The sequence below is a fragment of the Panthera pardus genome, unplaced genomic scaffold, assembly GCF_024362965.1.
Source record: "Panthera pardus isolate Hobbes unplaced genomic scaffold, ASM2436296v1 HiC_scaffold_11, whole genome shotgun sequence".
NCBI classification, from domain to species: Eukaryota; Metazoa; Chordata; class Mammalia; order Carnivora; family Felidae; genus Panthera; species Panthera pardus.
In genome coordinates, this window is record NW_026526666.1 from 28,867,534 (window position 1) to 28,891,064 (window position 23,531).

General features: G+C 35.9%; 1 protein-coding gene across 3 annotated transcripts in view; it reads right to left on the reverse strand.

Annotated features, from left to right (window-relative positions):
- Positions 1-1,069: 1,069 nt before the first annotated feature.
- The window catches only part of BTBD8 (BTB domain containing 8), a 117,149-nt gene continuing 94,687 nt past the window's right edge, over positions 1,070-23,531 (reverse strand). For 2 of the 3 annotated variants that reach the window (XM_019414170.2, XM_019414172.2), the window contains 5 exons: positions 21,641-22,352; positions 21,302-21,386; positions 20,305-20,444; positions 15,655-17,973; positions 13,510-14,373 (listed from right to left, as the gene is read on the reverse strand). In XM_019414170.2, coding sequence (XP_019269715.2) covers positions 13,907-14,373; positions 15,655-17,973; positions 20,305-20,444; positions 21,302-21,386; positions 21,641-22,352 — 3,723 coding nt within the window. In that variant the 3' untranslated portion in view covers positions 13,510-13,906. Of the gene's footprint in view, positions 1,559-13,509; positions 14,374-15,654; positions 17,974-20,304; positions 20,445-21,301; positions 21,387-21,640; positions 22,353-23,531 lie in introns of those variants that run through there. The other variant, XM_019414171.2, reaches the window with a different exon arrangement.

A 23,531-nucleotide genomic window follows, 5' to 3' on the forward strand; every position in this document is an offset into this window, starting at 1 on the left:
TCTATGCTGTATCTCCATGTGGCTCTTTGCTGTGTTATCTCTTTAAAGGTGGGGACTCCACCCTCCTAGCTCTCCCAGAGCCCAGCCTGCTGATTTTTCAAGTTCCAGATGTTAAGCCCCACTGATTCTTAGGCCCTCTGTTTTTCAAAGCCAAATGTTATGGGAATTTGTCTTCTCCATGTGGGTTCTCCATGACTGGGGTGCCTGGTGTGGAGATCTGGTCTTCTCCCTTCTCCACACCTATGTCCCTCCCTCCCACTTATAGTCCCACCGGACTGTTCAGCTCCTGATCGAGTCTCTGCCCTTCCTGCCCTCTTTGATGTGGCCTCTTCTTTACATTTGGCTGTGGAGAGTTGGTTCTGCCAGTCTTTGGGTCATTTTCTGGGTAATTACACTGACATGGGTGTTATCTAGTTGTATCCATGGGACAAAGTGAGCTTAGGATCCTCCTACTCTGACATCTCCCCTGAAGTCCCTATCATCTGTCTTTTTTTTTTTTTAAGTTTATTTATTTTAAGAGAAGGGGGGGGGGTGGGTAGTGTGCAGTGGTGGGACCATGGGAGATGGAGAGAGAGAGAATCCCAAGCAAGCTCTGTGCTGAGATCATGACCTGAGCTGAAATCAAGAGTCAGACACTTAACTGACTGAACCACCCAGGTGTTCCCCTATCATCTTTTTTTTTTTATTTTAATGTTGATTTGAGAGACAGGGAGAGAGAGAGCATAAGCAGGGGAGGGGCAGAGAGAAAACGAGAGAGGGGGAGACAGAGAATTCGAAGCAGGCTCCAAGCTGTCAGTGCAGAACCCAATACAGGGCTCAAAACCATGACTGTGAGATCACAAACTGAGCCAAAGTCAGACACCTAACTCACTGAGCCACCCAGGTGCCCCCTTATCATCTATCTTTTAAAGACACAAAATGAGATTCATCTAATGTGTCAATTATGTGTCATTTACACATATGTGTACCTTATGTGTCAATTACAATAGCTACAATTATGATCAAAATTGTTAGGAAAAATAATTCCCACCATTTTAAGTTTTATTAAAAAATTTTAGTATACCAGTAATTAATATATTTTAATTTCAATTTTATTTTTCTTAAGTAAACACTACATCCAATGTGGGGCTCAAACTCATGACCCCAAGATCAAGACTTGCATTCTCTGTGTACTGAGCCAGACAGGCACCCCAATACATTCCTAATGTAAAAAGCAGAAAAAAAGAGTATAACAAGAACACATTCCCAAATCCAGAGCTAACTACTACCAATATATTGGTATAGTTATCTTTAGTTATATATTCATATGTATGATAAATAGGATTAGGTCTGACTGCATAGAAGAGAACATTCAGTTAATAGTAGTTGAAAATGCTAAGTTTAATATACAAAATCCTCTTCCCTCATGTAATAGAGGTCCAGGGTTGGTCTGTAGGTAGTCCAGGGTTGATACAGTGGTTTCATGAGGTATTTAGGGACCCAGATTCCTGGTAGCTTTCCATTCTGCTATCACCAGGGTGTGGCACTCACCCTTATGGCACATTTATGCTCCAGGCAGCTTGACAGGGAAGAAGAGAAGGAAAACCCAACCTCTTTAAATAAACTTTTAGAAAGTGCTACTCAACACTGTTATTTCTATTTCATTGGTCAGAACCTGGTCACAAGGTTATAATTAGCTGCAAGTAAGGCAGGGAAATGTAGTATTTATTCCGAGTAGCCAAGTTCCCAGCTATAAATTCAGGGTTCTACAAGGAAAGAAAAGGAGAATAGATACTAGGGTAGGATATTAGTAGTTGCACCAGTCAGGTTGTCCAGAGACACAGAACCAATTGGAGATACATAGTAAGAGATTTATTTTAAGGAATCAACCCACAGGATTGTGGGGGCTGCCAAGTCTGAAATTTGTACATCAGGTTGGGAACTCAGACATGAGTTGATGCTTCAGTCTTGAGGCAGAATTTCTTCTTCTCCAGAAAACTTCAGTTTGTGCTTGTAAGGTCTTCAACTGATGGATGCGGCCCAGTCACATTATCAAGGATAATCTCCTATACTTGGTCAAGTGATTATAGAGGATAAATACATTTACAAAATACCTCACAGCAGCACCTAGGTTAGTGTTTGATTAAATTACTCAGTACTAGAGCCTAGCTGAACTGACACAAGAGACTATCATAGCAGTCTTTATCATAAATAGATTATACTATATATACATATATATACACACACACACATTAATATCTCCTTCATTTTACTGTGAGCATTTTGCAAATCAGATGTTCTTATAAAATATTTATTAGTGGTTTAATATCCCTATATACTGAAATAAAATAACTTATTTATTCCTTTATGTCAAGACTTTAAAAATATACACGAGTACGTGTATGTTTTCAACTATTTCTGATTATTCATTAAGTTTCTAGAAATGAGATTACCAAGTCAATGATTATAAAGATTTTTATGGCTCATATTCCTATTGCCAAAGTGCTTTCCAGAAAGTCTGCACCAATTTACACTTACACCAACAATACATGAATGTAATGCCGATGTCACTGTACTCTAGATATCATAGGTTTCATAATTTTGTTTATCAATTAGGCAGATGAACATGTTTTGTTTTGTACCTCTTTACTACTATATAAAAATTTTTATCATTCACTGTATTTTTATTGATCCTTTCTATTTTCTTTAATTAATTTTGTTTGTACCTTTTGCCTAGTTTTCTGCTAGGCATTCTTCTGATTGATATATAAGGTATTTATATATTAAGAATATAAATCTTGGTCAAATTTCCTGCAAATATGACTCCTAATTGCTTCTCTAGTTTTCTATTATGAAATATTTGGAATATAAATTATGTAAAGGAAGAAACTATATATACTTCAACTTTTCATTTAGGGTAAACAGTTGAAATATGAATAAAGATATAATATTATTGGTGATTAAAATAAAGGGAACTGAAACATGAAAATGAGATTATTTTCACATACAAATGAAGCATCACTCCCACAGATGACTCAGGTAACTAGTCAGTCACATCTTTACAAAAATGTACTTGGTAAAACTGACATTTTTTTCCCTGAGAATTCTTACACATGTAATATTTTTCATTTATTAGTATTACTAATTTTAGAATCTACTGACTGAATTGTTGTTTCTAAGATGTCACGTCAACATTATGTTCAAGTAAGTTTTGAAATGATCAGTAATTTTTAAGCAACAATTTATGGAAGATGAAACTAACCAATGAACTTATGATTTTTTCCTGCTTCTAAATAAATTTAAAAATTTAAAAGGCAAATAAGGGTGTTATATCTCTGATGGTAATAATAGCTGCTTGACAATGACATGGTACAAATAAATCTGTGTGGTAATATAAATTGACTCAGGTATTTGTGCTACATATGACAGCCCAAAATATTTTCATTTCCTCCTTAGTAATTTTTAGATTTTCTTATCTCATTGACTATGAAAAGCACAATCATCCCACACACTGTTCTTGAATTGAATTTAACGTAATCTTCCCAGAATTCTAGCTTGATTTTCAAAATTAAGTTGAAATTGAATTTCAAGCAGTTATCTGATTTGACCAATAATTTAAACTTGTATAGTATAGTAATACTTGGAATTATTTTTCTACTTTCATATATTTCAATTGGTTAATTGAATCCAATTAGTTCCAGTAATTTTTTAAGCATCTAATTTGTTTTCATTTGTAATTTGTAATTAAAACGGGTTAGTGGATATTCACTTATTTTACTTATAATATTCTCACTTATTAAATATGTTACTGAATCTATATTTTCAAAAACCTTTTATGGTTTTCTAGTGCTTTCATTTATTTGTTTATTTTTGAGAGAGAGAGAGAGAGTGAGTGAGTTCAGGAGAGGGGCAGAGGGAGAAGAAGAGAGAATGTTAAGCAAGCTTTACACCCAGCACAGAGCCCAACGTGGGGCTCGATCACATGACCATGAGATCATGACCTGAGCTGAAATCAAGAATCAGACGCTTAACCTAATGAACCATCCAGGTGGCTCTCTATATGCTTCTTAATCATGAGTCTGGTTAAATACCTTTTTTTTTTTTTTTAAAGTTTATTCATTTATTTTTGAGATAAGAGCACATGCATGCACAAGCAGGGGAGGGGCTGAGAGAGAGAGGGAGAGAATCTGAAGCAGGCTCTCCACTGTTAGCACAGAGCCTGATGTGCGGCTCAAACCCACAAACTGTGAGTGAGATCATGACCCTCAGGTCATGAGGCCAAAGTCAGAGCCTTAACCAACTGAGCCGCCCAGGTGCCCAAACATCTTTTCATTGTTTACCAGCTGTTTGCATTTTAATTTTTGTTAAAATGAAAAAATTTCCCCCCACTTTTATGTTTTGCTTTTCATTCTGTCTGTAGTATTTTGGGCATATATTAGTTCTAAATTTTATTTATTTTTTAATGTGTATTTATTTTTGAGAGAGCGAGCAGGAGAGGGTCAGAGAGAGGGGGAGACACAGAATCTGAAGCAGGCTCCAGGCTCTGAGCTGTAAGCACAGAGCTTGACATGGGACTCGAACTCACAAACTGTGAGATCATGACCTGAGCCGAAGTTGGACGCTTAACCGACTGACCCACTCAGGCGCCCCTAGTTCTAAATTTTAAATAGCCAAATTATCAATCTTAAATTTTTTCAGAGTTTCATATTTTTGAGGTTCATGTGCTTTCTTATTTTAGGTTATATTAAGGGTGCCTCAGTGGCTCAGTCAGTTAAGCATCTGACTCTTGATTTAGGTTCAGGTCATGATCCCAGGGTTGTGGGATTGAGCCCCATGTCAGGTTCCAAGATGAGTGGAGCCTGCTTAAGATTCTCTCTCCCTCTGCTCCTCTCCCCTGCTTACATGCTCTCTCTTAAAAAAAAAAAAAAAAAAGTTGTTATTTAGAAAAGATTATATGAAAACCCTATGTATGTTTTCTTATAGTACTCTTTTGGTTTCATTGTTTCAAATTATTGGTACCTATGGAGACAATGATATTATTTTTCTATATTTAATCTATTAATATGGATGTACTATACGAATAGGTTTCCCAACATTAAATCATCTTGCATTACTTAAATAAATTTCCACATATTCTATATTTCTGAACCTTTTAGGAATTTTGCATTCATTATTATAAGTGATACTATTCCATAATTTTCTGATTTATGCTATCTTAAGTCAGCTTTTGGTGATCACACTACGGTGGCTTCTTTAATTGCATCTGAGGGCTTTTCTTTTTTCTCCATATTCCAAAATGAAAGATTCTGAATGTTTCCTCAGTTTCTTCCAAGGCATATATTTTCTCTTTTTAAGCCTATTTTGGTAATTTAGATTTCTCTAGAAGTTGTCCATTTCATCCAGGTTTTCAACTCTTTTGTATGTAGTTGTACAAAACAGTGCTTTATCATTTTATGTCATTTCATCTCTAATATTGTGTATTTATGCTTTTCTCTCCATTAAGCTAGTGTGTGTTTTTAAAGAATCAGCTCTTAGAGTTGTCAGTTTCAACTCTCTCTGATTTCTTTTTAAGTTTATTTTGAGAGAAGAGAGAGAGCATGCATGTGTGAGCTGGGGAGGGGCAGAGAGAGAGAGGGAGAGAGAAATCCCAAGAGGCTCAGCTCTGTTGGCATGGAGCCTGATGCTGGGCTCAATCTCACAAACCGTGAGATCATGCCTGCGCCAAAATCAAGAGTCAGGCACTTAACCGACTGAACTACCCAGGCACCCCTCTCTGATTTCTAATTAAGTTCCACTATTGTTTGTATTAATTCCTTTCTTTTGGATTCTATTTGAAATTGTTTTTCTAACTTCTTAAACTTGAGTATTGTTCTTTATAATTCACTCTAAATCAGAAACTATAAGAAAGTACTTTATTTACCTTCTTGACTTTAAAGTAGATTATGCATGTTTTGAGAGTTGCATGGATGTAAGTAAAAGGATAATTTTGTAAGGATGTTAGGGATCTTCTTTCCTAAACACGTAATAGTTTAAATGTAGATATAAATTCAGGGTGTGTGGGTGGCTCAGTTGGTTGAGCATCTGATTTCAACTCAGGTCATGATCTCACACTTCGTGGGTTTGAGCCCCTTGTCGGCTCTGTACTGACAGTTCGGAGCCTGCTTAAGATTCTGTGTCTCCCTCTCTGCCTCTTCCTGCTTGTGTTCTCTCTCAAAAATAAATAAATAAACATTAAAAAAATGTAGGTATATTTCTATTTCAATTTTTTATATAATTCTCTTGCCAGGCTAAAATTGAGCTTAAATGGGAAGAAAAGGGATAAACTTCAGTACATTTTATATGAAAACTCTTTTAGGGAAAAATATGTCTTTGTGTGAAGGTATTTTTCTTAGTATTTTTCTGACTTGGAAATTACTTAATTTGTTGGGACATAAATATATATATATATATATATATATATATAAATGTAGAATCAGAATTGAATTGAAATTCTCAGAATTAAAATTCTTATGCTAATGTTGGCTAAATTTGGAAGTGGTTAAGGAACCACTCTATGAAAAATGGATCATGGACACTAAAAGTAACTCATGCCTTATTAACATGATAGAAATGTATACTTCTCATATCTAACTAAGCCAGATTCAAAGTACTCTTGGTATAAGAATTTACAATAAATTCTTGGTGGCTCAGTCGGGTAAGCGTCCAACTTCAGCTCAGGTCATGATCTCACAGTCCGTGGGTTTGAGCCCTGCATCGGGCTCTGTGCTGACAGCCCGGAGCCTGGAGTCTGCTTTGGATTCTCTGTCTCCCCTCTCTCTGTGCCCGTCCCCTGCTCTCTCTCTCTCTCTCTCTCTCTCTCTCTAAAAAATAAACATTAAAAAAATAAAAAAAAATTTACAATATGAAAATAATATAAATATCACTGGAGAAGAGTGTATAAGTAATTCTAAATTGAAAATAGCTCCTGCAATAGATCATTAAACTAAGCCAAACCAAGTTCCCACTTCCACCTGCCCAAATTCCCCCCCAAACTATCAGAAGATGGGGTAGGAGTAGAAAGGTCATAGTTTGTTGGGTTTCTGAATTTTCAAAGACATTATATTGTGTCTCAGTTGTATCTCAAATGCAACATGTCAAAATTGAACATTTTTTTGTATGTGTGTGTGTTTATTTGAGACAGAGACAGAACCTGAATGGGGGAGAGGCAGAGAGGGAGACAGAATCTAAAGCCGGCTCCAGGCTCTGAGCTGTCAGCACAGAGCCTGACGTGGGGCTTGAACTCACGAACAATGAGATCAAGACCTGAGCCAAAGTCAGATGCTTAACTGACTGGGCCACCCAGGCGCCCCTGACATTATCTTTTTTCTAATCAGGAACCATCAGCCTTCCATTATTTTACTTGTTAGAATTATGGAATATGGGGAGGGAATCAGTTTTATCCCTTTTCCCAAGTCTTTACTCTCACTTGGCAACCACATTTTGTTCATTCTGCCTCCAGTTATCTCTCAAATCCATCCTCTCATTTCTATCCTTGCTATTACTTCCTAAGCTTGGGCCTCATTTTTTTTCTTTAATTGTTCCAATGACCCCCTTACAGGTCTTCCTTTCTCCAGTCTCTTCTTGCCCCAAAATATTTTCACACTATACAGCTAAAGTAATCTTAATAAAGGTCCTATAATGTATTTGCCTTTTAAACAAAATTTAAATATTTTTGCCTAACTGGCTTGCTTATAGTCCTTAGCATGGCTTACAGGGTTCTTCGTGTTTTGGCTTGCCTGTACTTTTCCAGCTTTATTTTCCACTGCTGTACCACATGAATTCAATGCTTCAGTTATATTAAATACCCGAGGTTCTTTGAAGTGCCCTGTGTCAGCACTCTTTGTGCTTGATCCCACTGCCTCCTGCCTCTTCCTTGATGGTCCTAATTCATTATTTCCAGCTTCTTAGTTTCAAAGTGCTTAAGTTACTTCTATCTTAAAAACAAACTACCACTGTCTTCATTTTAGTCAGCTTCCTTGAAAGAATAAGTTTTACTTCTTTACCTTCTGCTCACATTTCTGCCCTTCCTTCTACTCTAAAAAACACCAACGGACAAAAGCTACCAGTAAAATCATAATGTCCAAATATAATGAACTAGTCTAGGTGTGCACCTTGACATCGCAAACAGCAACACTGTTAACTACTATTACTCACCCCAAAACAAACAAACAAACCTACTTATTTTTCTGTGCTTTGTAGAACACATGGAAAATATATGAGTTAAAAGGTAAAAATAATCAGTATCACTTAACCATAACCACCATTAACATTTTTATTTATTTCCTTCCAGTCCCTTTTTCCATATACCTGTAAGTACGGAAAACTGGGATATTACAAATATATATCCTGGGTTTTTTCTTTTGAGCATCTTCCCTTGGCATTAAACAGATGTTTTGCAAACAGTTGTAATCATTGCATAATGTGTTATAGATGTACCATAATTTATTTAGCCTTCCACTACTGTTAACATTTAGCTAGTTTTCAATTTTCACTATTGTATCTAGGTCTCAGATTCTTATTCTTTAAAAAAAATTTTTTTTTATGTTTATTTAGTTTTTGAGAGAGAGCACAAGTGGTGGAGGGGCAGAGAGACACAGAATCAGAAGCAGGCTCCAGGCTCTGAGCTGTCAGCACAGAGCCCAATGCAGGGCTTGAACTCACAGACCAGGAGATCATGACCTGAGCCGAAGGTGGACGCTCAACCAACTGAGCCACCCAGGCGCCCCTCAGGTTCTTATTCTTAATGGGAGAGCCCTAAAAGGGAAAGGACTAGGTTCAGATAGGAAGTTATAAACATTCATGATACAGATCGCCTAATTACTTACAGGAAAGGTAATTTATATTCCTGTAGCAACATACGATTATCCCAAATTTATCATTCTCTTGCTAACACTGAATTTTTTAAAAAATCCTTTCAGTTTGATCAGTAAAAATAGAATGATTTCCTTGATTTGCCCTTCTCTGGTTAGTAGTGAGATTATACATTCACCACTCTCCCCTCCTCACCTTAGCTTCCTAATTCTTTTACTTCAGAATATTCCTTTTCAGTCTCCTTCTCAGGCTTTTCTTTTTTCTATTCCACAGTGTTTTGTCCTCAGCCCTTTGAATGTCCCACAGGCAGATCAAACTCAGTATGTCCAAAATTAAACTCATCCTAAGATTACTTCAGTTTTTGGCTAATGACATCATCAACTACCCAGGCACCCCAGTCAGAGACCTGAGTCTTTTAAGATGACTCCCTCCTCTCATCCCCATGTCAGTCACTAAGTTTTTCCAACCCACATCTTAAATCTCTCAAATATGTCCACACCTCTCTATCTCCACAGCCATTCCTCTCGTTCAAGCCTTGGTTACTGTAATACTCATCACTGGTCTTCCTGCCTTGTCACCTGCTCCCTTCCATTCTACATACTGCTTCCAGAGTGATCTTTCTAAAGTGCAAATCTGATTGTGTTACTCCCTGGACTCTACATCCCCATCCAACTTTATCCCGTGTCCTTACCATCTGTTCCCTTCTCTCCAGCCATATGGAACAACCAGAATTTCCCATTGCCTCTCAACTCTTTCTGCCAAGAGTATGCCTCTTCTTTTGCCTTGTGAACTCCCACTAATCCTAAAATAGTACAGGAGCCTATCCAATTATCTTCCCATTATTTCCCTTTCCTTTATGCACTGACTACACTTTATACAGAACCTTATTATGACACTTAACATTACAATTTCATAATTTTTGTTCAATCTCTCCCTCACTAAACTGAGGTGCTCTAGGACAGATACTATGCTATTCATCTTTTTATCCTCAGCACTAGCATAGTTCTCGGAATATTGTAGGCCCTCAAATATGTGTGGAATAAATGCTATTTTTGATAGCAATTATAAAATTCCTTTCCATATTCTCCCACCATCTTAATTATCTACCAAGTTCTATAGCCACAATCTGTAATGTCTTTGTTACCAAATCCTCCTCCGTTCCCCATTTCTAAGGTTGACAAAACTATTTTAATTGCAACCTGGGATTTGGGCGCTTCTCCAAACCAGGCCGTCTTCACTAGTGCTGACAGTTATCTTTCTGAAACACACCTGGCTTTGTTGCCTAACTCCTTAAAAAACAACGTTGATAACTACCCATTGTGATTGTAGGTGGTTATTTCCTCAAAACATGGAAAGCTTTTCTATTTAGAGTCAAAAATAAATAAAACGGGATGCCTGGGTGGCTCAGTGGTTAAGCGTCTGACTCTTGATTTCAGTTCAGGTCATGATTTCACTCTTCATGCGTTAGAGCCCCACATCTGGATCCAAGCTGACAGTGCTAAGCCTGGTTGGGATTCTCTCTTTCTCTGTCTCTCTCTCTCAAAATAAATAAACTTGAAGGAAAAAAAAAAAAAAGAAATCGTTGTTAGAAAAATAAGTAAATAAAGGAATGCACCATGGAAGGAGACATAATGTCTACTAAATCCAGGGTTTGGACTAATCAAACACAATAGCATAGTTTTTTAATAACTTTAAGAATCTAACTCCAGCTCAGCCTTTCCTACCACTCTTCCTCCCCATCCTCAACACACATCATGGTCACCATTCCTTAATGCACTGTTGTGTCCAGAATGCCCTATCACCAAGCAAATTCTTACTCATCCTTGAAAGCCAGCATCTGGTTACTTGATTGCTCCAAGAGATGGTATAAAGGGGCTTTAAATTGTTTACATAATCTTTACCAGTCCTCCAAAGCAAGCCAAATCAAAATAAAAATAAGATTTTCTTGTTTTTGGCATGGACAATTGGGACTTTTTGCAATTTCCAACTATGTACAAAGGCATCCTTTAAGAACATACCTATTTTTATCAATATATAACATACAATCTAAGTACAAGCGAAGTACTTTCTATACAAGTGCAGCTTCAAGCTAAGTCCCCTGGCCTACACTTCCAACTAGATTGCAGTCACTAAGCCCTTTATAGAAATTCTGAAGGAGTCACGGAATATTAGTTGCTCTAAGAAGCTTTCTCTAATCTCTTCCTCACAAGCTGTTGTGTTCATGGCTTCTCCCTCTAGGCTCACACAACTCTGACCATATACAACTGTTATCTTACCAAACAATAGTATAGTGTATTATTTCTCTTTTAGTTTCTTCCATTAGGGTAGTTAATCCAGAGTAAGGACTCTATATTAGTTTCTTCATGTGAAAAATAAAGATGATAAGACAAATCTCATAGAACTGCTGTGAGAATTAAATGTGTTAGTGCATATTTAAAACACTTAGCACGGTATCTAACATATAATAGGAGCTAAATAAATGTTAGCATCATTTTTCGCTTTGTGTTTGTTAAATCATGAAGTACTAGCCCGAAGAGTCCCACAGTAAACAGACTGGTAGAGATATCATACACAAAAGAGCATGATAAGAAAACACACATGTCCTGAAATTACCTAAGAGGTCACTACTTAAGCAAAATGCCTTCCCTATTACCTATTTGCAGATGTTACATGAAATTGAATGGCTTTTTAATGTCTAGTAGTTTAAGAACAAAGTTTTAAAGACCTTATAACTGAGAAAGAAGTTTCATTTATAAATTGTTGAACTTCTGAGGTATTTATTAAAAATAACACATAAAAGTAATTTCTCATTTGGAGAAAAGGAAAATAACATAATGTCTTGGGAATTTGCATGGTTTCTGACTCTATCATACATTACTTCTTTATGTATACGTAAAGAAGTACAAACTTCGTATAGATATACATCCTCTATTTGTAGAAATACAAACTACGTATAGATATACATCCTCTCAGGCTTTATGATAAAAATCAAATGACTATGTTGTGTGGCAGAAATAACATCAAATTAAAATTAAGGAATATTAGATTGTAGCCACAAATCAGCTGTGGGACCTTGGGCAATCTTTTAATTCCTCTGGACTTCAGAGTCCTTTTTGGAATCTGAAGGGATTAGACTAATCTCTAAATTCTCATCCAGCTTGAAAATACAACGTTCTTATAATACTACTATATTTTAACCTTTCTCTTACATGGTTTTTCTCCTCACTAGAAACTGAACTCTCTTTTTTTGGGTGGGGAGCAGGAATCGAACCCTATTTATCTTTGTACCTCAGTGCATAGAACCAATGCCTATTTCTTGACTGTTGGAATGAATGAGTGCCTCCTGCAGAACTTGTAGTTTAAAAAGGCATAGCAAATTTATGGTATAACAGGTTAGTGGCTAACGTTAACATAGTCATGTTATTATATAAGAATAACAAATGACTGTGCATTCATATGATTGTTGATATTCAATATATTCACTCTATGTTTAATAATTTGTTGAAAACCATTATTTAGAAAAGGAATTAGAAACAAAAACTAAGTTTTTCCTACTTTTGACATATTTTAGAGAAATTATGAGTTAGTTACATAGCTTTGAGAGAAGTTAACTCCACTAAATTTCATCATCCTAAAGGCAGTGTCTACTAATATCAAGTAGGTATCCAAGTGTTCATTCTCCAGTACCATTTTGTAGAAGATATTTTTATCTTTGTCTTGCTACCAGAATTACAGACTGAAAGACAATCTAATCAAGGAAGTAAGAATCTAGAATATATAGACACGTGGAGAAAACATACATGCGTGTATGTGCCCATATACACACACATGCAGTTTAACTCAGTACTCAATTGCCTCGTGTACCTGTTTTATTTTTTTTTAAGTTTATTTATTTATTAAAAAAAATTTTTTTTAACGTTTATTTTTGAGACAGAGAGAGACAGAGTATGAACGGGGGAGGGTCAGAGAGAGAGGGAGTCACAGAATCTGAAACAGGCTCCAGGCTCTGAGCTGTCAGCACAGAGCCCGACGCGGGGCGCGAACTCACGGACCGCAAGATCATGACCTGAGCCGAAGTCGGCCGCTTAACCAACTGAGCCACCCAGGCGCCCTTAAGTTTATTTATTTTGAGAGAGAAGAGAGAGACAGAGTGGGGGAAGGGCAGAGAGGGAGAGACAGAATCCCAAGCAGGCTCTTCACTCATGCACAGATCCCAACAAAGGCTTCACAAACTGTGAGATCATGACCTGAGCTGAAATCAAGAGTCGGACGCTAAACCGACTGAGCCAAGCAGGCGTCCCCCTCATGTACCCATTTTAAAATTAATATTTAGTGCACGTTTATTGCTGGGACAGTCCCAAAATATCTCTAAGTGGAATGGAAAATGAAGAGCGATTAACTATAAAGAAAGTCTATCTAGGTAAAACAAATGGACAGTTTTCCCACCTCTTTTGAACGAGGGCAGATATCTCTTTTTGGATATACCTCAAAAAGAGTTACAAGGGATTCCATTTCTCGGTTTTAGTAACAATGTGATTGAAATTTGAGGTACATGTATTTCACAATTTCCTGGATCTGCACTGTTGGGAAAATGAAGGGTTTTTCTAATAATATTCACCTGTCAGGGTCAATCACACAAACCTGAGTTTGAATGTTACTCACTGATTAACTCTACATAAATTGAACACAAGCACAATAGGTTTTTTATTGTTAAATTACTGTTACCATATGCAGAGCAAAAAGTAAATGGACTGATCTACTTGTGCATTCACATTTTAAATTCTTGAATTATAAACAAGTGAACAAATGATCAGTTAGGAAAGGACAACTGAAGGGCTCGTTGTAAGTCCACTAATTTCTCTAATAATTAATAAAACATGCTCAAAAATTTTAGAAAACCATCTTTTTTCTACATGTGATATCATATTAATAAACAAACTATGTTACCTTAATAAATTAGAAAGACTCCTTCATTATTAAGGACAGTCTATCTCTGGCTAATGCAATTATTATTAGGATATAAGCATCAAAAATAAAGGGGGGGCATTGTTAAAAATTTTCCAAAGTGTTAATACTCTTAATGCTGAGTTTCCAGTTCTAGAATTGTCCATTCCCCTTGGGGTGAACAATCTTCAGAGGAAAAACTAGCCATGGTGATACTTGCTGAGGAATCAAGTGGAGAGGTTAGTTCACTCCATCTGTTCAAAGTGTCAACATGTGCTTTACCCTGAGGTTTTGAGCTGTCTCGTGCTAAAAGTAATGTCTGATTGATTAGATACTGTGCTAAATTTAAGTCTTCAGGAACAGAATTCGTAATATTTAAGTTTGAATCCTGTTCAGACAGCAGTTGCTTTAAGAGTGTCCAATCTTGTTCTGCAAAGTGCTGATCATCTTCAAAATCCATGTCTGTAACATGTGTTTCTGATTCCATTTTCTGCTCAAATGCTTCTACTACATCCATCTCATATATTGGAGAGAGGGTTTTTGAAGGCCGATGGTCATACATGTAGGTTTGTGCCAGTGTGTCACAATCATCTATGTATCCTGAAATAATTCATAATACTATACAATGTAAAAATTGCACATGTTGGTACCCCTCAGATTTTGTAGAACAATATTAAAACAATATAATAGTTATAGTCCAAAAAAACATAGAATGGGAAAAATAACATTTATACAAAATTGACAGGATTACTGAGGCATTTCTTTTTCTAAATTAAAAAAAAATAAAACAATTGAAGGATGTTTAGCAGCAAAATCAACATAGGCAACTAACAATAATTCTCCATACTTTAATTTGAAACTTGTGATACAAAAAAAAACAACAAAAATTACTTAAACATAAACATAGAATGTGCACATGTGTCTAATTCACTACAATAGAAACATAAAGAGAAAAAAAGACATGGTAATTTGATGGTGACTTTTAAGGTAAGTCAGTTCCAAAAGGGGAATAAATACATTTTATCTAAAGCCTTATTTGTATATTGCACATGCAAAGGAGGATGCAAGCAAGGACAAACAAAAAAGTACAACTTTAAAGAGTTCCCTCCCTATTGTTATGATTTTGCTGAACAAGGGCTATTGATCAGTATTTTTCTTAGTTCTGATATATAATAGCTACTCTGTCAGCCACTATTGCATATTTTAAATGTGAGTCATTAGTTCAAATTACTATAATAAGACAAACACACAAAACAATTAGACAGGAAATCATCTATACATATGAAATAAGCCTGGGCTTTTTTCATATATTATCATTGCTTCTAAATATAATCTCTTTTAGGAAATTTATCTTTTTACTTGAAACTTTTAGAAGTATAGTGATCCTGAAAGTCTTAATCTCTGTAAAATGTATATAAATTATAATAATTAATCTAGTTAAAATAGTTCAGTGCTTTTAGTTACATATTACTATAATTATTGCACAGCCCTCTTAGATATATACTAGCATAGTCCATAAATCATATTCAATGTATAATAAAATTTCTAATAGTCAAGAATTCTATGTTAAATTAGACATAAATAACTCAATAATAGCAAACTTTTTCTCTTTATTCTTTCGTGTAAAATCTCTTAATAGATTAGTTCTAATAATCAAATTTTTACTAGATCTTAATTCCACACTAAGATTTTAAGTGAACAATAAAGAGTAACTAGCTAATTTCATATTATTAAGAAATGTAGGTTTTCATTTGAAATTTGAATCTGTTGCTTAAGTAATTACTCTGTCTAAATAAAATACAACACTCAGGGCTACATCCAAGTTAAAATTCTATAAACTCATTTTCTTATGTATTTAGCATTTCTATTTCTGTACATTACCTGCAGATAAAGCAATATTAGCTCTTTTGGTAGCTGTAGAATGGTTCTCTTTTACTTGACCTTCCTGAGGCAGAAGTTGACTCCGACAGGAGTCCAGAAATTTTGTAGAGCTGTTCTTTGGTATGTCAGAATTGGGTTCTCTTTGATGAAGCTCCAAATGACATGGTCTTTCTTGAGATTTTATATCACTATCTGAGAGTTTGCTGCGTTGCTGAAAGTCATTATCCACATCGCTTTTGCAATTTACCTTTCTATCTTCTGGAAGAAGCTGTCTACCTCCTTTGGACAGGACATCTACTGTGTACTTTTTTCCTGTGGCTGAAGTACTCTGTTTATCTCTTCTCAATGAGTCAGTACTACTGCGACCCAAGAGAGAGCTTTCGTTTTTATATACACTATTGCCTTTATCTTGTTTACATTCTGAAATACTACCCTCACTTCCTTGTGAGTACCTGGAATAGCAGGTCCTTCCATGATGTTCATGAGAAATGCCATCAAAAACATCAGAAGGTGACAGAGAATCTACAGACGGCTGAAAAGGAGTATGGACTTCCCCTTCATCAGATCCTAGTTCTTCACATTCATCTACTGAAAGTAAAACGGATCTTTTAAAATTTTTAGGTGCAGAAAACTCGTGACTTTCATTTTCTGTTGCATCTTCAAAAGCTAAATTAATTATTCCCTGAAACTGCTGAGGAGCTGAGTTAGATGTAGAGAAATTTTCTCCAACATTTTCAGCTTCGGATCTTTCATCTTCTGTTTCATCTGCCGAGGAAGAAACCTGATCTACTTCCTGAGCAAACTGGACACTGCCTCGTAGAACATTTTCTTTTTCCCTAGGGTAGACTACTGTAGATCTAGACCAAATTTCTGGCCTTTTCCTAGGAATCTCATCATCGCTTGTTGAATTAATTTGGAAAAGATCATTACTACTTTGCTTTTTCATTTTCACTTCAATTCTTAAGTTACTATCGTATATTTTTAATTCTTCAGGAGTACTGGTATCACTGCTACTTCTCCCAAGAAAATCATGGCACAGCATTGTGCCACATTTAGAAATACCTCTGTCATTGGACCCGTCATCATCCTGAGACCCTCCAGCATCATAGTCTTCAGATCTGGGCTTTATGTCATCAGAGGATGTGGTAGCACTGCCAGTGTCAGATTCAGGACTCTCTCTCTGATGCATACCACTGGTACTCAAATTCCAATGACTCATGAATGGAACTTCTGGAGTTTCATGGCTCTCTGGAGTTTCTGTTGTTTCCATATCTTTAGGAGAAGTTTTTCCTGATATTTGTTCCAAAACAGACTTGGAGGAAATATCTGAGTCTGCTGTAGCATGTTTGATTTCACTCATAGCAGAGTCATCAGACAAGTGACTAGGAGCTGTCTGTTCTTCAACAAGAATTTTAGATTTCCTGTCATCTTGGACAGAATTTAAGGTACCATTTGTCCTTTCAGGAACACACGGTAAAACATCTTTGTCACATTTAATGTTTAATTTTTTGTTTGTATCTTTTCTCACTTCTTGCTTCTCTCTATCTGATACTGAAGGCCTTTGCTCTGCATCTGCAGAGTCTAAATCACAAACTGGATGAGAGTTCAGGGAGTTTACACTGGGATCTGAAATCGTGGATTTTAGGGCAGTGGTGTTATAAAATTTTGGATCTACATTATCACTCCCATCAGAATGACAATATATTTTAGCTGTCTTGTGCTGATGTGTTTCTTTGCTGGAAAATTTTGTTTCACTTTTATCTGAACATATCTGTTTTGATTCCAGTTCACATTTTGATTTTTCCAAATCTGAAATACTTTGGCATTCTAATATTTCTTTCCCTTGATTGTTTAATGGCTTTTGTGGGTCAGGTATGCATGATGACTGGAATGCTTCTGTATTGCTGATTTCTAATGCGAGATTAATTAGCGGTTCATGAGGCTTCTGTTCAGAAATATTGTCCTTGTTTTTACTATCATGTACATCATGAAGCATGCTTTTTTGGACAACACATGTTTCACTTTTTAAAGGTCTTTGAGAAGAAGGCTGAGTTTTCAATGTAATCTGTCCAGGAAGCATTTTCTGTTTTGCATCTTTATTATTCAAAGCTTCACCTTTCTTAGACTGATTTAAGTTTTTAGGCATTGCCACTATTTTTGCATTAACCTTAGGCAAAGGTGTGTGTCCTTGCTTGACAATTTTTTTCTTAGGTGTTTGTTTATCTGTAGTTGTACTGTGGTCCAATTTTGTCACATTTTCATCAGACTGCCTTGAAGAGACTGAAGATTTTACTGAAGTTGGTGACTCTCCTTGAGATCCTAAGAAAAAAAAAATTAAAAATACATAATACACTTTCAATTTGTGAATAAAATGCAATACTTGTTTTTAAATTACTTTAGAAAAAATAAAATTAACAATGAAATGATGAAATATCTATGATAATGGACAATAAAAGATTAGGAGTAACATGATAAAATAAAAAATAAAATATTTTTTATTACAAATACAGGAGGAATAGTCCAGCCTCTTAGCAAAATTATTTAAATAGGATCTCTCTTCCTCAAGAGCCTTGATCCTCATGTCAGAACTGGACTTGCATAAATATATGAGGGTGGAAAAACTTGATTTTCTTATATTAAAAGAGCAGGAAGGGTCTTCCCCTTTAAGTTTTTTGGGGAAAAAAAGACTTGTGTTCCACACAGCTGAAAGAAGAATCAAGCTAAATATAAAATAGAAATGTTTAAGTTACTGCAGTTTTTTCCATCAAACACAAACAAAATTTAATTTATTTCTCATAGCAAGATCGTGATTATTATAGATCATTTGGGTTAACAACTTAGCTGTGCAGTGGCAACTAAAATTGGTAACTGGAGAGAAAGGGTTAATTTGGAGATCCATTTGTTTACACTGGTTAAGTCCTAGTGATGACATTCTCAACATTTAAATCTACCAAACAGAACTGCCAAATCTTTTTAAATGTGTAATTTTTAGTTATTACTAGAACATAAATAATTTTTCTCTGGTTTGTTTGTTTGTTTATTTATTTAGGCAGCTCAAATGCATTTTTATTTATTTATTTATTTATTTATTTATTTATTTATTTATTTATTTATTTTATTTTTTATTTTTTTAAGTTTACATCCAAATTAGTTAGCATATAGTGCAACAATGATTTCAGGAGTAGATTCCTTAGTGCCCTTTACCCATTTAGCCCACCCCCCCCTCCCAGAATCCCTCCTGTAACCCTCAGTTTGTTCTCCATATTTATGAGTCTCTTCTGTTGTCCCCCTCCCTATTTTTATATTATTTTTGTTTCCCTTCCCTTATGTTCATCTGTTTTGTCTCTTAAAGTCCTCATATTAGTGAAGTCATATGATTTTCGTCTTTCTCTGACTAATTTCACTTAGCGTAATACCCTCCAGTTCCATCCACGTAGTTGCAAACAGCAAGATTTCATTCTTTTTCTTTATCCATCCACTGATGGATATTTGGGCTCTTTCCATACTTTGGCTATTGTTGATAGTGCTGCTATAAACATGGGGGTGCATGTGTCCCTTCGAAATAGCACACCTGTATCCCATGGATAAATGCCTAGTAGTGCAATTGCTGGGTCGTAGGGTAGTTCTACTTTTAGTTTTTTGAGGAACCTCCATACTGTTTTCCAGAGTGGCTGCACCAGCTTGCATTCCCATCTCCAGTTTATTTTTAAATTTACTTTCAGTATTAATTATCTAGCTCAAAATTGTTTTTAGGCTTTTACGAGCTCTTATCTACATGAATGCTTAATACATAAAGCAAATTAATTTTTTTTTAATGTTTATTTATTTTTGAGACAGAGAGAGACAGAGCATGAATGGGGGAGGGTCAGAGAGAGAGGGAGACACAGAATCTGAAACAGGCTCCAGGATCTAAGCTGTCAGCACAGAGCCCGACGCGGGGCTCGAACTCACGGACCGCAAGATCATGACCTGAGCTGAAGTCGGACGTTTAACCGACTGAGCCACCCAGGCGTCCCTTAATTTTTTTTTTAAAGTAGGTTTCATGCCCACCGCAGAGCCCAGTGCAGGGCTTGAACTCACAACCCCGAGATCACGACCTAAGTTGATATCAAGAGCAGGGTGCTCAACCAACTGAGCCACCAAGGCACCCCAAAACAAATTAATTTTTAAAATCAGTTATTAGCTTAGCAAATCATACAATCTGATCAGTATCCTTTCTTTCTTAGAACATAGCAAAACAATAGGCAACAGGAGGGAAAATTCTTCTTCCCTACATATCACAGCTTTCAAGACTGTACCATTACTATTTAAAGGGCTTATTAGTGCCTGTTTTGCACATGGAATTCCTACAGTTAACAATGAAACTGAAGAAACCTGGGCATAATACATAAAAGGACCAAAAGTACAGATAAACCAGTGACTCCCTTAATTATTTCTCATAAAAGACAATAAAAACCAAACCCACACCCTGGTAATACCAAAATACTTGTCAAAAAGTAAAGTGTAAAATCTCATCTTTATAGTATGACACAAATATAAAATGAGTGAAACTATGTTATATTTTGTTTATTTGTTGTGAAAGTTCCAAATCAGAGTTCTGCTTATTCAATTTAAACACAGAAGTAATACCCAGGACTATTTCAGCTTTACCTTGAGTTTTAGCAAGATTAGATGAGGCATTTTTTATTCTCTGTTGAGCTGTAGTACATCCACTGCCATTTCCTCTTTTCTTTAAAATTGCCTGTGGTACTGGATCACTGTATCCTTTGTTAGTGACCTTCTTTAGCGCACTAAGAAAAATGATTTGCATTCAGTATTGCACTCAGATTCCAACACATGAACTTTTATTTTTTATTTTATTATTTTTTTAAGTTTATGTATTTATTTTGAGAGAGAGATAGCTCATGAGCAGGGGAAGGGCAGAGAGATAGAGAAAGAGAGAGAGAATCTCAAGCAGGGTTTGTTTTGCACTGTTAGTGCAGAGCCTGATGCAGGGCTGCAACCCATGAACTGTGAGGTCATGACCTGAGCCAAAATCAAGAGTTGGATGCTTAACTGACTGAGCCACACAGATGCCCCCAACACATGAACTTTCAAAAGACCCATATATGAAATATATTTTTTCTCAAATTAAAAAATATATCTTTTGTTCTAAAAATCGAAAAATCATATGTTCATAAGTCTTTAAGTTCATAAGCTTGTGGGTCAAGTATGATAAAGCAATGCATAATCAAGTGCCACAAGTGTAATCTATCATTTTGCATCCATAGTCATTCTGTGTAAATATACTATTTCCTTTTAAGAAATAGTTTTAAAATATCATTGTATAAATACATTAAATTTTCTAACAAAAAAGAAAAGATATATTTCAAAAATATTTTTAATGTTTATTTATTTATTTTTAGAGACAGTGTGTGAGCAGGGGAGGGGCAGAGAGAGAGACAATCTGGCAGTGCAGATCCCAATGAGGGGCTTGAATTCATGGACCTTGAGATCATGACCTGAGTGAAATCAAGAGTCAGATGCTTAACTGACTGAGCCACCCAAGTGCCCCGAAAAGATATTTTTAAAATATTTAGCTAGAAGTCAGTATACAATTAACTTAGAAAAAGCTAACATATAGGTAAAATAATGAAGGGAGACTTACCTGTTATTTATACTAGTTTCTTCGTGAATGCTTTTTTTATTTGAAGTTCCATTGGTAACTTTTGAAACAGGTCGAGATTTTACTGCTGTAAATTAAGAAACAGTGAGTCATGAAACAGAGAACTGAATCTGTAAAAGTCATGCATAAATTCAGTGGTCAGACACTATATCCAAAATTAAATGTTAATGTGGGATGAAGTATGGTTTCTCAGTTTGCATGAACACACATAAATAAGTGTTTTTTGGCATTTCAAACTAAATAAACATCCAAACACAGAATCATTTTTTGTAGGAACTTTAACTGTCAGGAGCTATTAAAAGTGAGGGTACTAAAACCCACCTACAGTAGAAGTTTTGATACTTTCCACACTGTTTTTCATGGTCTGTCCTGGAGATTCACAACAGGACAGTTTCTCACTAGAAGCCTTCTCTTCTCCTACTGATCCATTTTCTTTTGGTTCATCCAGACATTCAGTGGAATTCAATAATTCCATACTTGAATTTGTAGATCTGCTGGAGGGCCCTGTGATGCTGAGGCATGGAGAATCCTTTCCTGTCACTTTCTTCAGAGGCTTTGCTTTGGCTTGCGCATTTAAGTTTCCAGTGAGTACCTTGGGTCTGGCGCCGGTAATGTGCCCTTCCTGATTTCTTACTCCTTTCCCATTTAATGAATTTTTCTGTCCATTTGCTGCCACTGCTGCTGATCTTTCCACAGCTTGTCTAGGCGACATGTTTGCTGACTTTGCATTATCACCGTTTTCTGTTTGGGACTTTATTATAGCTTTGGGCTTTCCAGAAACATTTTTTCCCCCAGTTTTAAGTTCTTTTGTAACCTTGGATGCTGTTTTTGTACCACCCTTTTCCTTTAAATCATCATGCTTCAAAGTTTTATTTATAGTATTTCTGTTAGAACTTGATGAATGTCCAGATGCTCCTAATCCATCAGATTTCATCTTTTGCTTACTAGAGGGATAACTCCAACACTCCTTCTTGGTATTTCCTCTCCACGATTTGTTACTTATAACATCAGAGTCAGAAGCTTGTCTCCTTTGCTACAAAGAAGAAAAAATACTTTATAACTTGACTGATGTCTTTGACTTATAATACTTTGTTTCAATAAGCCAGTTTTTCAAAGAGAAAAAAGTAAAAATCACATTATGATATAAGACAGTTCAAAATTTGAATTATCTTTGATCATTTGAATGTGTCTTTGGTCACATTACCTTAATCAAATCTGAAATACAGCATAAAAAAATTAAAAGGCAATGTTATTTTAAAAAGGCATACTATTTAACTTTGTGAAGTTATACTATAGTAGAGATTAATACTGAAAGGTGTCACGATGCCTTTGGTCAATGATAACAATGTCCAACATTTTTTGAGGGTCCACTTCCAGGCTGTATGCTAAAATCCTTTTCATAGGTCATCTCACTTAATACTTACAACACTCCTGTGAGAGAGCTCCTGTTGTTAACTCCGTTTCTTAGACAGGAAATTGGGGATTAAGGCAGGTATGTGATTTACCAAGGTCAAATGCTGATAAGGACGGAAGTAGGACTTGAGTACATGATTAACTGCTTTAAGCCGGCAGTCATCTATATGGTATAATTTGAGGGCCATGATAAAGGTTTTCACAAAAACTCTCTTCAATCCTATCCCAAATGCCAGAAATTTTATCACTAAAGACTTAATCTTTGGGGGGTTGGGGTTTGGAAGCCCCTGGGAAACAAGACAGTACATATGAAAAGTTTGGCTTTTGGAAGAAACAAGATAGTAATACAGCTCTGGCTATATGGACAAAGTGGAAGAAAAGGGATCCTAAAGACAGGTGAAGTAGGTAAAAAGAGGAAAATAGCAAGACAAAACACTGAAGACAAGGCACCTACATCATTTTGGTTAGAATCAACCTTGCTATGGAAGGAATAACAACATTTAAAAAATTGGTAGGAACTGGAAATAAAATTTTAAGATTATAGTTGCTACTCTTTATTAAATATGCCCTCCCCCACCTTGAAAAGCTGTATGAAATTGCACAGGTCTGAGGAAGAGCCTGTGTTGTCTTCATCTTTGTATCCCTTAGCACTATGTTCATAACATACTGAATACTCAGAAAAATGTGATACATGTTGTTAGGGGTGCTTGGGTGGCTCGGTTGGTTAAGCATCCATCTCCTGCTTTCAGTTCAGGTCATGATTTCATGGTTCGTGGGCTTAAGCCCTGTGCAGTGGGCT